Below are 15,017 nucleotides of genomic sequence, written 5' to 3' on the forward strand. Positions count from 1 at the left end.
TAATATGTAACATAATATAAAGAAGTAACAAAGCATCAAAGAATGTTACAATTTTTAACATGACAAAATAAAAAAAGATTGCAATGAATGAATCTACTGAAGGCAATTTTAAGAACCCAAGTACAGATTTAATGAAGTAGCAAACATTTAACATAACACATGGTATGGCATAGCATAACAAAACAAAAATCTAATTCACTAACAGCAGGATTACACAAACAAAACTTGACAGAGAACATTGGGGTTATATATATCAAACATGTAACATGAAACAACCGATGGGAGCTAGATACATGAAACAAGGAAGGAAACAGGAAGACACCATGAAACTACAAAAATAAAAGACCTGGCAGCTAGTGGTGGGCAGAGCATGGCTTTGTGAAACACTGAAATAGTCAAAGCAAATGTGTGGAGGCTTTGAAAACACGTCTCTACAGTGAGCTTAGTCATTATTCATAGGTATTGTTTTGAAACAACTTCAAAGAAACTGTTATGTGAATTGAGAAGTTACGTCTTACACTGTATGGCTGAACTGTTAAGTGATTTAGAGAAGTGGTTAGTGTTCCTGACTGACATGCAGACATGTAGGGTTTGAATCCCGGTGAAGCAAACAAAGTCATTTAAAGTTTGGGTGTTTATTGCTTTGTTCTTGTCATGTGTTTTGTTTTATTATTGGTGTGACTTTCGAATGAGCTCTTTGTAAATAAATATGTGTTGTTTTTTTCTTAGACATTAATTAAAGACATCAAATCACAATTTCTGTACAAGCTGGCACTCAAACTCGAGATGTTCACAGTGCAGTTGCACTATGCCCATAAAGACACCTAGGCTATGTGCGATAGTGGTATTGTTTCTGACCCTGTCTATCAAAAGCAGATTTGTCAGATATGCCAGGTCTCAAAACACTTGTGAAATGACCAATCCTTTAAATTGCTTTAGTCATGTGACCTGGATATTTTAAAATGCTCTAGAGCAGTGTTTCGAAACATCTGCACTTTGGGATGTTGACACCCTCTCCAAGCATCAGTTTCTTGTCAGCCATCCCTACTAATATCAAGACAACCAAAACATGTTACAAAGCCAGTAGAAGTATTGTCACATAATACAAGAAAACCCCTGGACCAAACACATGGAATTTAATTTAGAATATTAAAGGATACCGGTACCTAAGTAGTTATACTTGTAAAATGTGGGTCTTTTCTTTACTACTAGGGTTTATACAGTATCTTAAGCCAGAAAAATATAAACATACATGTATCAATCACAATAGTCAAACTAGCTGATCCTCCTTTAGCTGTTCAGATCACCAAGTGTGAGTACACCAAGGAATGTTTGATTTGTTGCACTCTGCTCACTGATGACGTATCCTGTCTTCATAAACAGAGTGCCAATAAATATGCAATATATATTTGAACAGACAGGTAGGACAACCTATATAAAGAGACTTTCAAACCATGTTATGTTTGAACCAATATTTACCAATCCTGCCTTTAAAACAGAACTCTTTTCTTTTTATCAAATTCTGATATATTTTATTGTTAACTGCAGTTGATTACCTGAGCTGATTTCAGATTTACTTAAATCAAACAGCAACCTAAAACTGTTCTAATGACCTAAAATGGTTTTCTGTGATTTGCAAAGACTCAAAAAGAAACTCATTTGTTTAAATGTATTTATCCAAACTGTCAAATGCCTCCTGTTGTGAGTAAATTCTCCATGTGTCTGGGATCTTACCTCTCCCCTCAAATGTTTTATCATAGTATTTTTCCAGATCTTTCTGGAATCTGCACACAAACCACTTCCAGTAGGGCAGTTCAGAGAGATCAGAGGTGATGCTCCACTTTTCATAAATATCTCCTGCTGTTCTGTAATCTCTCCAGAGAACTTTACGCGTTTCATCAGGACAAAAATGAAGATTGCTATTCACTACTGCTGATGTGCAGATATGGGCAGACAAGAAGGAGGTATTCCAGTGGTGTATTCCATTTAGACCAATTACACGGTGGAACGAAACACTATGATCTTCATGATGGTCCTCTATGGTGTTTGTGCAGATGGCCAGACAGAACGGACACTGAACCCAACAGCACTGACAGAAGTGATCAATCAGAAGCTCATCTGGCCTGAGCTTATAGTCCAGCTTTATTGGAAATGTGTCTGTGTTGAATCTCCAGCTGATGTCTGACATTACAGCAGTAAGCTCTTGTCTGATCACATCTTCTAGGAGTCTGAAATCATCAACATCATCATGTTTGACTCCACTGAGGTCTTTTTCAGAGAAGATCAGCTGATCTGAGAGCTGTTGTGTGAAACTCTTCAACCACAAACCAACATCTCCACTGTTGACTTGAACATGTTCAGTAGATACATGTGCTGCTTTCATGATCTTCTGCTGCAGGAGTTTACTGTTCTCCTTCATCTTGGGTAAAACACTGATGCTGAACTTATCTCTGATGTAGCGACTGACTTCATCTCTGATGAAACTCTTGAAGTGATCTTTGGGATTATGAATGTAGTTCATGTATTTGTCAAAGTCCTCCTCTTCTGCCAGTGTCTTCAGGATGTGTTTCTCCAGATTTGATCTGTTTCCACTCAGTGATTCACAGTTTGATCTCATTTCATCTGTCAGATCTCTGGCAGTTTTCTTGTAGATGCTCTGCTCTATGGGCTCCTTCAGTTTCTGACAGATGATGTGACCAAAAATAGCAGCTGATGCAGCTCCATTACAGTATTTCTGGAAAATACTATAGTATTCCACTCTTTTTCTCTCCAAGTAGAGAAGAGGATCATTGGCATCTCTGAACAGTTTGTGTTGGTCCGTTATCATCTTGCTTGCTCTCTGGCAGATACAACAGACCAAATCCACAAAGAATTCATTCTTGAACACATATTTCACTGATATTTCTTGGTATTTTGTTACTCTTGCCTTGATGTGATCAATAAGTTGTTGAATGTAGCTAATGTTGTAGCCCATCTTTGAAATATTAAATGACTCTATAATTTTGCTCGACTCCTGAAAGACATCATTGACAAAGCTTTTTATATTAATTTCATTCTCTGTAGACAGAGTTTGACGGTATTCTTTCTCTGTTCTGCTAGTATCCTTTCCAGCCTCTGTACGCTCTCTTTTTGTGGACCTTTTGAAAACAACATATTGAGAATAACTTGTCACTGTAAAGATTTTGTTGTACTCAGTACCCTTTTCCAAGTGGTCTACAGGAAGACACCCCTGATATACATCAGTGAGAAGTCGCTTTACATCGGTTAGTATCTCAACATTTTTGACAGAAGGTTGAATATCTGTGGTGATCTTGTTCATGCATTGTTTCCAAAATGAATCAAATTCTGCTTTCAGTGTATCATCATTGTTGGCTTTATCTTTGAGTTTTAAGGCAAGTTCTTTGCTCTTTTCATAGAGAGTGTTTTCATGATGTGTCCTCTGAGCATCAATCTTTTTCTTCATGTCCCTTTGCTGAAGAATGTCATTTAGTTTTCTCTTTGTTTCTCTCACAATGTTCTCCTGAACATCCATGACTTTGATGTTAAATGAGGTTTTCCAGTTAATTAATATTCCAGCATCTTTGTCTTTCTCAAAAAACTCTTCCACAGATTTTGTTACTTCTTCACTTGTCTTTTTCAGTTCGCTGTGTAAATCAGATTCCTCAACCTTATGAATAGCTTCATTTTCTATTTGATTGTTTAGTTTGTTCTCAATTTCCAACATGGCACTGCGAAGACTCCAGGACCACTTGCTGTATTCGTTCTCTAGTTTCCTATAGGCTGAAATCTCCAGGGAATTTCTGAAGCTGAAGACAAAACGTTCCTTAACTAAAGCCTCCCAGAGATCTTTAATACGATCTTTTAAATCTTTCAATGTCATTCCATCTGATTTTGAGGCATGAAAAACTATTGTTTCCTTTAGTTCTTGAATATTCTCACAGTACTTTGGGTTTGGTGGAGCCATTGGTGGACTGCCTTCCCAGAGCTGAGCAAAATACTTCACATCTTTCTGAACATCAAATCTAATGACATCACTGAAACGTTCTGCATCATAGACTTCCTCTTCAGCAGCAAGTTTTGTCATCCTATCAAGTGTTTCAAGCAGTCGTCTCCTACCCTCTTTATTTTTCTCTCCAGCTGTGATGTCTGAAATGTTCTGATGCACAAATACACAACTTGGATTCAGTCTGACCTTCTTCATCCTCAGGAAGGCCTGAACAATAATCTGAAGAACGTCCTGCATCTCAGATGGGTTTTCTCCAAAGATGTTGATCAGTGTCAAATTTGCAAAACCAACAACAAACGTGGCCAATTCATTGTCATGATGTCTTGTTGACCTTCCAGCCAGTTCTAGAGCACGAAGACCCTCAGTATCAACAACCAGAATATAGTCAGAGTTCATCTGTGTTTTCATCTCCTCAGACACTTTGACCAGCTGCATGAAAGCTCCTCTGGTGCACCTGCCAGCACTGACGGCAAACTGGAGTCCAAACATGGCGTTCAGCATGGTGGATTTCCCAGAGCTCTGGATCCCTAAAACTGACAGCACAAAGACTCTGGTCTGGTCTCCCAGTTTCTGGATGAGTTGATCAAAAACAGCAGAGATCCAGACCAAAGGAACATGAGCAGCATCTCCATCCATCAGCTCCAGTGGAAACCCAGAGATCATCATCTCTGCTGCGACACCCGGGATAGAAGAGAAGTGAACCGGCAGGTCCTTCTTGTTCTCCTTCACAGATGAACATGATTCATAGATCTGACCAATCTCCCTCATGATATGCTCCAGACCAAATGCTGCCCCTTGAAGATCCTCAGATATTTTGTCAAGTTCAGTTTCTTCAGCTTTGAGTTGTTCAGATTCATAAACATCATTCTCTTTCAATTTTAAGACTGCTGACCACTTTTCATCATATTTGTGTTGTAGAGCAGAAAGGTCATCGGAAATATAATCATCCAATAGGATTTCAAGCCATTTCAGAAAATATGTATTTTTATTTCTGATATCTGAGTTCATTTGTTTAATGAAGAACTCCATAAACTCACTGATGTCAGATTCATGCTGCTGTTGGCGAATTAGCTTTAAGTCTGTTTGTTTTCTACTGATGTCCATTTCTAACTCATCTCCTCGAAGTCGATGTAGTTCTTTGTTCTTCTGACTCCACTGATGCCACAGTTTCCCCTGATGAGGCAGAAATGATTCTTTGATTTCTGTCAGTTTTTTCTTCTCCAGTAAACTGATCATCTGCTGTGCTGCTGCTCTTCCTCTCCTGCAGTCTTCATCTTCTTCCTCATCTACTCTGATGTCTGAGTGTTTGGACACATATTCAAGTCTAAAAGTAGGAGATGATTCTGAGAGACAATCATTTATAGCTCCTTTGAGTTCTTTAGAGATATCTGCCTGATTTCTGTCTTTTAATCCAATCTGAAATTTCCCTTTCATATGCTCAGTTACAGCAGATTCATTATCAGCAAAAAGACAAATGAGTGGCTTTCTGTCTTTGTAAAGGCTATTAATTATTGCTGCATGTCTGTCATTTCTGTCTAGTTTCTGTAGAAGAAGCACATTGACTGAGGCCATCTCAGTGAGCATCTTCCACTGTTTCTCATGGTCTCCTGCATCTCCATGTAGATTACAGAAGGCCACACAGTCAGTGAATTTATCATCATTTGTTCCAGAAGGGCAGAACCAGGCGATCTCCACCACTCCATCCATCAGGACTCTGGATCTGCTGCTGCCTGGGCAGTTCCTGTGGAAGAACGTGTTGTGTTTCTCATTGATCAGACTGTTCATCAGCTGAGACTTGGATGAAGACACGGAGCCAAACCTGAAGAAAAACACCATTGGAGTTTGTGCCTTGTAGATCGGCTGGGTTTGACTGATGGTTTCATTGTTGGTGTTTCTGATCTTCCAGCTCTTGTTGATTTGTCTGAATGTCCAGAGAGGAAACTCAATCTGTTGTGTTTCTGGATCAGGAACAAGCAGAGGCAGAGCGAACTGACACTGGGACAGTTTAGTGACCATCAGCTGTTTCAGGAAACCATCAGCACAATGAAACGCAGCCATCTGAACATCCATCGGGTGAATTCGCTCGGACTGACTTGTTCTTTTGTTATAAAAAGACATTACATTAAAAATATCACCCATTTCTTCATATGAATCATTGTCCCTTTGCTGTTTATTGCCTTCCTCAACACTGATGTATCTTGCATTATAGTTCATCATAAGTAGTTTTTGTATGAAAGTCTGATTCAGCTTCTCCTCAGCACAAGACTCATGGGATTGTAATGAATGTGCAGTTAACTGAAGAACATCTGCAGTTTTCAGTTTATGATGTCCGCATTGAAGATGAAGTCTGTCAAAAAGATGATTAATTTCCTTTTCTGCTTCCATTCCTGTTTCTTCTATAGAAACTTTTTCCTGTGAATGAAACAGCAACATGAATGTAAACCTTTATAATCATTTTGTAAGTTGCAGCAATACATATAATTACGCTCAAGCCAGGACATACCTTGTGTGTCTCTTTCTTGCTTGTGAAACGCTCTGCATTCTCTTTCTTGCTTGTGGCTGTTCCTGGTTGGGAAAAAGGAAAACCAGACAACTGAAATAAAAATTGGTTCTCTGAAGAAGTAACTGTGATCACTCATTTTGGTAGTTATTTATACTGAATCATTAAAACAAGAATAAAACATTAATTTCTAACCTCTTTCAATTTCACTCTTGTGATAGTTTTGCCTTAATTTTGTGTTATACATCTCTCCAGTGTAGCACTGCTGTTGATTTTCATTAATCAGACACTCAATCGTGTTCATCAGTTCTCTCATTTCTGACTGGCTGTTCATCATCTTATTGCAGGTGTGGTATCGTCCTCCACATTTCTCCAGCAGCTGCTTCAGAGCTGGGTTTTTCTGTAGATCATTTATAATAGAGCCACATTCTTCTTCTGTCTCATAGGTGAAGAGAATCAGCACAAACTGAAGAACTTTATCAGCAAACACTCTTTGAAGCCAGTTAAGACTCAGCTTATCACCATCTGTAAGCTGGCCCAGTTGCACAACAAAGACAAAGGCATGGATTGCAGTTACTTTCACTAGTTGATCAATAAAATGTGCAGAATCCAGGTACAGTTCAGCCTCATGTAAGCCAGTCAAATTGATCACATTGACATTGCGCTCAGCTATTTCCCTCTGAACAGGAACAATCCTTGATGCTTCTTTAGCATGAGAACTGAACTGTATTTCTCCAAACAGAATGTTGTCTTGTCCAGACTGGACTGACGTAGAATTTCCAAATAGCACAAGGGTTAGAGGTAACTCTTTACAACCTAAAAAAAAGTCATATGTTCTTCTCTACATTCAAATGCAATAAGTATGTTTACTTGCTAGACCGAAGTTTAACTGAAATACTTACTCATGACAGGTGGATTCCAGTCCAGGCTTCTACTGCATGTATTCACTGCAGTGCAGAAAACATTACAAAACATTGACACGATTGCAGCACTGTATATGGCGCTACATACAAAAGAGCAGATATTACATCTAAGTAATTCTAAGTGCATAAATTACACAATGATCACATTTAACTAATACTCCCTGTTTTGACTTTACAATATTTTATATTATTATATTATTAGTGTCATGTATTACATAGTATAATTTTATTGAATGCCACCCCTAAAAAAGTTGAACCTTCTGTTGTCCACATGGCAGTGCGCCCATCATTGCTTTTCTACCTCATAACTTTACACAACATAAAAAATAAAAAAAAAATCATATTATTCATAAAAGCATCCTTAAAGAGACACGAAGTTACAACTTACACACTACTAAACATTTTTGTGTTGCACCACTTAACTTAGTTTAAACATAACGCTATGTTCCAACTAAATATTTACGGCAGCCTCTCCCCATGTATAATGGTAGAAAAGAGATGACAGCAAGATTGGTCTACATTGAGGAGCTTCCGATAATATCTCCCTCTACTCACAGCCTTTATTTGTTCCCAAATCTCACATTTTTAGCTTGTGGAAGAAGTTTAATTTTCTTTCAAGGAGTGTTTTGTGTTAATTGCTTGACTTAAAATGAGAATATCTTGTCATTTCGTTTTTCTCCCTTTCGTCTTTCATGTGCAGGATATAAAAAAAAATCATGTTTTGATAACTTCAAGTGTATTTCGTGTGCATTCACGGCTTGCTATGCAGGTATGTGCATCATCTGTTATTAGTGACTGACTTTAATGTATGGAAAATGTAATTTGTCATTTAATTTTCATAGGACAGTTATATATGGACACATTAGTTGCAGAATGTTAAAAAAGATTAACTATTTAAATGCTTCTTATTGGATATTACATCATTTAATGCAACTACGCATTACTTAATGGAGAGCCTAAGACCTACTAAGAACTACGATTTGCTTAAGAACATGTAGTGCAAGCAAAGTAAGAGCAAATTTAGTTACAAACTAGCTAGTAGTTACTACACCCCTAGTGTGGACTTTATGTTCCAGTTTAAAAAAGAAGTTACGAACAGCTGCTCCAACCCTACCTAGGCATTTTGTTAGAAGTCTATTTGTTTATATAGCAGCGATTTCCATTTATAGCACTTCATTTTCAAATCGACATTTATATGTCTTCTTCAAATTCATGACTACCTGAAGCTAGGGCTGGGCGATTCTTTCGATTTTTCCGATTAATTCGAATTTACGTTTTAAGACGATTTAATTTTTCATTAAATCGAGGTATCGCGATTTTTTTTAAATAAAACTATTAGGTACAATATAAGAGGCAATATTGTCCGACCACATGATGGCGCGCCTAATTAGCCGCTCACTAGTGAGAGTACGGTGCTCTATGAAGGAATGTAACAGAGAATGTTATGGCGGCAAATCAATGCCAATATTAATCGAGCGCAGCGGTGATGTTTGCGCGCGAGGAGAAGTGAACCGTGAGCAGATTACAGATCTACACGCGAGAAAACTACAGCTCGCGAGCGCACAGGGGATCTTCACGCTCAACTGATCCAGCGCGAAGAAAACGCGCGCGCGCACCTCATCATCTGTGCGCACGATGTACGCTCTCGCGAGCGAGGTCATGCCTACAGCGCGCGCGCGCGATCAGTTCTCTCCGCTCGCTCGCTGGTTTTTCTCTCTGCTCGCGCGAAACATTTTGGAATATTGTCAGTCCTGGGGTGGGACTTGGTTCACTTGTTATCTCTAGCGCTATTGGCTACTCTACCTTTCCGGAAGTTAGCCGGGATTGGACGCCGATTAAACGACGAACCATAATTCACGTGATCTTATCATCACCTTAACAAACATGGCTTATGACCAGCACGTAAGTAATCATTTCATTTATTATGAAAATTATTGCCTTTGTTAGAAAAGGTAGTTATTAGAAACTTTATTAACAGGCGCCCTGTTTACTGACACATTGTCTTGTTAAATCAACTAATCTACTTAATCTTTAATTTATATTTAATTTACACAAAGCAAATGAACATTTTTATTATGCTTACTTTGTAGTCAAAGTATCAATACTTCATCAATATATGCAATTGCACCATTGAAGGTAGTAAAACTACATTAGCCCATACAGTCAGACTGTAGACAGAACTTTCTCTCAAGAAACCTGTAAAGAACAGCTACATGTGACTTATCAACAACATGCTTTGTTTGCATGATGGTCTACAAAGTTTTTTTTTTTTAACTGTTTTAAATTTGCTTAACTTTTTGAGTTGACTGATGTAATGTTTACATTGGTTAAAATGGTTATTTTCTTACTATATATTCAGAAGTATTCAATGTTTAATTCAAATTGCACAATATTTACTTTATTTCATTCAAATCTTCTGCAACGATATTTAACTTGTGAATTTGTTTTACATTTATTTACACCTTGTTGACCAATTTATGTATGGCATGGCCATTAAAAATACAATGTTCCTTAACCAGATGGTTTTTCAAGTTACTTAAAAAGAGAATGTTACTTCAGTCATGTTGTTGTAATGTTTTAAGTTGACTAGTTACACAATAAAAAAAAAATCGAAATCGAAATCGTGAATCGGTCAAACTTTATGAAAAAAAATAGATTTTTTTTTTTGCCATATCGCCCAGCCCTACCTGAAGCTAAGCAGGTCTGAGCCTGGTCAGTACCTGAATAGGCGACCACGTTAAAAAACTAGGTTTCTGTTGGAAGTGGTGTTAGTAAGGCCAGCAGGGAGCGATTAACTATAGTCTGTGTGAGTTCTAATGCCCCAGTATAGTGAAGGAGACACTATAATGTCAGTGAGCGCCAGCTTTCGGATCAGATTATAAACTGAGGTCCTGACTCTCTGTGCTCATTAAAAATTCCATGGCACTTCTTTTAAAGAGTAGAGGTGTAACCAGTGTTGCCAACTATTTCCAATAAAAAATGTTGCCAGATGACGTCACGCACTAATTTTTGCATATCAGTGATGTCATCACGTAGTATCTGACAAGCGTAGTATCTGAGGCGCTGTGTATTATATTATATTAAAACATTACATCTAGATGAACAACAAATATCTAATAAAAATTATCTTTATGTAGCATACAAAATAATTAATGTTTTCTTAAATTGACAGGCCATCTCAGCAAAAACATTATTTGAAATATGTCCATTTATATTTGTATGAAAATTATATTTGACGTTTTGTAAAATACAAACACTTTTTGATAACACTGTATAATAACACTGATATATAACACTGATAATGAACAGTTACATTCTTTTAACCAATCACAGCTTGTGTACTTACTCTTTTTACCTTGTGAAATTAACACATTTGTAAAAGTGATAACATTTATAGCTTTACTGGAATTTATTGCTTCCTAAATTACCAACAATTATGCATGTTAACAAATATCAGTAAATTAACAGCTAACATTTGATTCTACTGAGCGAAGCCTGCAGCCACTGCTCTTTTGAGTCACTTTTTAAAAATTGCTAAAAGTAGCCAAATCAATGTTAAACATTGCTAAATTTGTTAAGTGATTTTTGAAAATGTTGTTGCTAAGTCTAGCAACAAAATTGATATGTTGGCAACACTGGTAACCCCTGTGTCTTGGCCAAATTCCCTTAGAGTGCCCTCTAGTGTGTCTGGTAGGTACTCTACTTGGTGACCACGACAATTATCTCTTTAACTTTTTCATTCTTTTAAAAAGGTTTTAACACATTTTTTAATCTGTTTTTAATAATTTTAATTCTTTGTTGTTTTTATTTCTTATGCTTGTGTTTGATGTTTCTTTTATTCTTGTAAAAGATTGTTTTATGTGAAGTATGCAAAATTTACATGAAAAAAATTGGTGTCTAAAGTGAAATTAAAAAGAAAAGCAGATGATTGACAATGTGTGCAGGTCTTAAAGTGACAGCTGACTAGACTATACAATGCTGATGCCTGTTCAAGTCTGAAATAATTTCGTTTTTGTTCTGAACACAAAAGAAGTTATTAAGGTGTGACCCGACAAACCAGTTGCTGTCTGTAGTAGGAAAAATACTATTAAAGTCAGTATGAAGTCACAGCTGTTGGATTACCCATAATCTTCTTAATGTTGCCCACAATAACTAGTCTGTATTTGATAATGAGAATCTTTGTTCTTTATTTAATCATTGTCATTACAAAATATAAGAAAGATTTTTACTTACGCCCACTTTGGCCTAAATGTCTGCCATAAATTTTACTGTGTATATTGTAACGTCTTTGTTTTTAAAATAAGGAAATTAGTATGGCTGTACTGCTCAGGCAAGCAACATATTATAACCAATATCACAAAGCATAATACAATCATGAATTGTGATTTTCTTGGAAAACATCTTTAAACATCGCCTTTACATATATTTATAGGTCATTTTTATTTGTATCTTTTGCGCACATCAATCAATTTAATACAGTTTTGAAAAATATATATACCTGCTTTAAAAAAAATTATATATATATAATAAAGTATAACATAGTAGTAGTTACCAATTAATAAAATGAATTACACAAAATATAAAAGTAAAAGTCCATTATTTTATATATATATATATATATAAAATATATTACATTATATAAAATTCTTCAAAATATTTTTAAATTAGGCAAGGGCAATTAAACTCATATGGGAATGCTATGCTCACAGTAATTGGCACAGACTGAAAAATTAAGGATTTATATTTAGTATTGTCACTTTTTCCATGAATACATGCATTTAGGCACATTGTAGCATGCAGTTTGCTTGAGAAAATTATCTTGAGGTGAGGTTTTACTGTAGCTATATTTTCTTAAGACGTGGATATACAATCCCTTTCAGTTCTATTATACAACAAAGAGGGAATCGAATTCCATTGCATCTATTTTGTTATTACGTCAGGAAAGCTACACATTTGTTCACTACTATGGCCTAGTTTCCATAAGTTAAATAAGCGCTTGGTTTATAACTAATTCAGATGAACATTGTGCAATAATTGACTGATGATATGATAATTGACTGAACCTCAACTTCACAAGTCTTCACTGAACACATTGTCTCTTTAATTTAAATGGCTAATTCAATAAATATGTCTGTGTAACTCAATTTAAATGAAATGTGCTGTGCATCATGATAAAAAAAAAAGATGCTTATAAAGTAAAACTGAAATGAACACTATTCACTCACAATTGCTTTCTCTGTCCATTCTGTCCTCCATTGTTGTTCTCATGGACAAACACAATAATTCGGGGTTACAATGTGTTTCTAAAAACAAAAACAAAAAAAGGTGGAAAGTTACAGAACATATAAAGTACAATATCTGCTTATGTAGTAATTGAATGGTCCTTTACTCTGAATTCAGACTATTTTTAGCAGAAGTTTTACTCTCTGCCACAGGCACCTTTAATAGTTTTATACAGTGAAGCTCATTAGAAGTAATCTGTATTCTATAGCGTAATATAAACTGTACCAAACTTACGCAATGTGGCCCACTGAACCAGCAGAACAGGTTTGAAGCCTCCAGGTGTTGAGTTCTTTTGAACTTCTGTAATTGTCAATATTTAATTTGTGAAAATGCATAATAAAACATAACAAAGCAACACATATTAAAGCAAAACTGAAAAAGACTTTATTAACTGAATACATTTTGTTTTTGTGTTACAGCAATCCTGTACAATGTTAAATCATAACGATTGTCATTGGCTGTAAAGAACCAATACAGCATTTTTGATGAAACTATGTGCTAACTGCTACCTGTATATATTTATTTAATATATGTATCATTTTTGACTAAAGGTTTAGGTTTCACACTTAACAATACAGACACACAGATTTGTTTTTGAGAACAAAAACAGATGAACGTGAAAGCTGTTGTGCTACAATTATGCAACAAAATATACATTTATAATAAAGCAAAACACTTCTTATTTACCACACCAAGAATATCTACAATATATAAAATGTCAAGAGAAGGGGTATAAAGAGAGGTTATACTGTACCTGCAAGATGTCGTGTTGTTTAATTTCCCCAGGAACAAAGAAAATGATTCTCTGTCTGTACAGGTGGTGGAGTAAATGAACTGAGGTGGGTGGAGTGAACGAAAGAGAAAGCTAAGTTGTAAAGTTCTACACAGAAGAAAAACATTAAAATAACAAGAAAAACCGGATCAAATGAAAACCTCATGAGTATTGAAAAGGTCAAATGAGTTGAAAAGGAGTTAAATTTCTCCAAATGAAAACCCGGTTTTAAACAAATCAGGGCTGAAAGAAATAATTGATCAAACTGTTTTCATTATTAAAATTATTATCAATTATTAAAACAGTTTTCAATTAAACAAATTATGGATTAGTTGACAATAGCAGCATAGTGGCACTGTGGCCTCACAGCAAGAAGGTTACTGGTTCAAGCCCGGGCTGGGTCAGTTGGCATTTCTGCGTGGAGTTTGCATGTTCTCCCCGTGTTGGCATGGGTTTCCTCCGGGTGCTCCGGTTTCCCCCACAGTCCAAATACATGCACAATAGAGGAATTGATTAACTAAATTGACTGTACTGTATGAGTGTGTGTGTGTGAGAGAGAGTGTAAAACAGCTTGTGTGCCATATTATTTGTTGGCAAAGGTGTCATACTTGAATTGAAGTGACTTAGAAATTCCAGGGAAATTTGATTTATAGATTTATATAAAGGTCAGATTGTAAATGGTTTTAAAAAATGACTTGCTGATTTTAATCAGTCTGACAATCCTTCACTGAACTGGATCAGTTTTTTTGGGAAAATCCCCACATACCTGATAGATGGATTCTCCACAGTTTGATCCAAACCTGATTTCACCAGTCTGTGGTCCTTTACTCCTGCATGTCTGAGAAAAAATCCACTCACTAATATTTATCTTCCGGCCTTACTATTTATTATATCAATTCTTAAATAGCTGTGCATCAGGCATTGGTTTCCATCTTTTAAACACAGATAATGCATGTAGAGTATAAAACTGATAAAGTCTAATATTGATTCATATTCATTTTTTTAAAGACAACCATAATTAATATTATAAAAAATTACATTTACTTTTAACAGCAAAAACACAAGTAAAATCATTAAAAATCACCTGACAGCTGACAGTGGATCAACAACATAACTTCCAACATGAAATATTTCAAGATAGTCATACATCTGCCAAATGTAATAGCTGTGTTTCCACCCACCTATTTTTATGTTTATTTTGGATATGCACATAAAAAAACTGGCTGATGGAAACGCCAAGATGTGCATAAAAATTGAAAATGCACATAATAAACATATGCGCATAATTGAGTAGGATAAAGTAGGATTTTTGTTTAATAAGAAAAGACATGCATAAACTACGATGGAAACACTTTTACCAAACAAATTCCAGCATGTGCATTAAAAAAGGTCATGTGATGTTGTTATAAGAGATCATGTGATGATGAAAATGTGTGTGAATGGATAAACCAGCAGGCTGAGTACACTGTACAACATCTGAAATGTTGTTTTAGACAATCTAAAACGCCTGAACCATTTCAGTATTAATGTCAT

At 36.0% G+C, this 15,017-nt stretch overlaps 1 protein-coding gene across 1 annotated transcript; it reads right to left on the reverse strand.

Annotated features, from left to right (window-relative positions):
* Positions 1-106: 106 nt before the first annotated feature.
* Positions 107-13,538, reverse strand: LOC130220751 (interferon-induced very large GTPase 1). Its single transcript, XM_056452984.1, has 7 exons — positions 13,467-13,538; positions 12,947-13,012; positions 12,655-12,732; positions 7,409-7,453; positions 6,702-7,322; positions 6,510-6,571; positions 107-6,418 (listed from the first exon to the last, which is right to left on the reverse strand). The coding sequence occupies exons 3-7, from the start codon at positions 12,695-12,697 to the stop codon at positions 1,664-1,666; spliced, it is 5,526 nt and encodes a 1,841-aa protein (XP_056308959.1). The 5' UTR covers positions 12,698-12,732; positions 12,947-13,012; positions 13,467-13,538; the 3' UTR covers positions 107-1,663.
* Positions 13,539-15,017: the final 1,479 nt, after the last annotated feature.

The sequence above is a fragment of the Danio aesculapii genome, chromosome 3, assembly GCF_903798145.1.
Source record: "Danio aesculapii chromosome 3, fDanAes4.1, whole genome shotgun sequence".
NCBI lineage: Eukaryota > Metazoa > Chordata > Actinopteri > Cypriniformes > Danionidae > Danio > Danio aesculapii.

Coding starts and splice junctions, on each gene's coding strand:
- LOC130220751 (XM_056452984.1), bottom strand. CDS start 12,697: ATGAGAACAACAATGGAGGACAGAATGGACAGAGAAAGCAATT. Junction 6,572..6,701: donor CAAGAGTGAAATTGAAAGAG/GTTAGAAATTAA, acceptor TTTCCCAACCAG/GAACAGCCACAAGCAAGAAA. Junction 6,419..6,509: donor GCAAGAAAGAGACACACAAG/GTATGTCCTGGC, acceptor TTTCATTCACAG/GAAAAAGTTTCTATAGAAGA.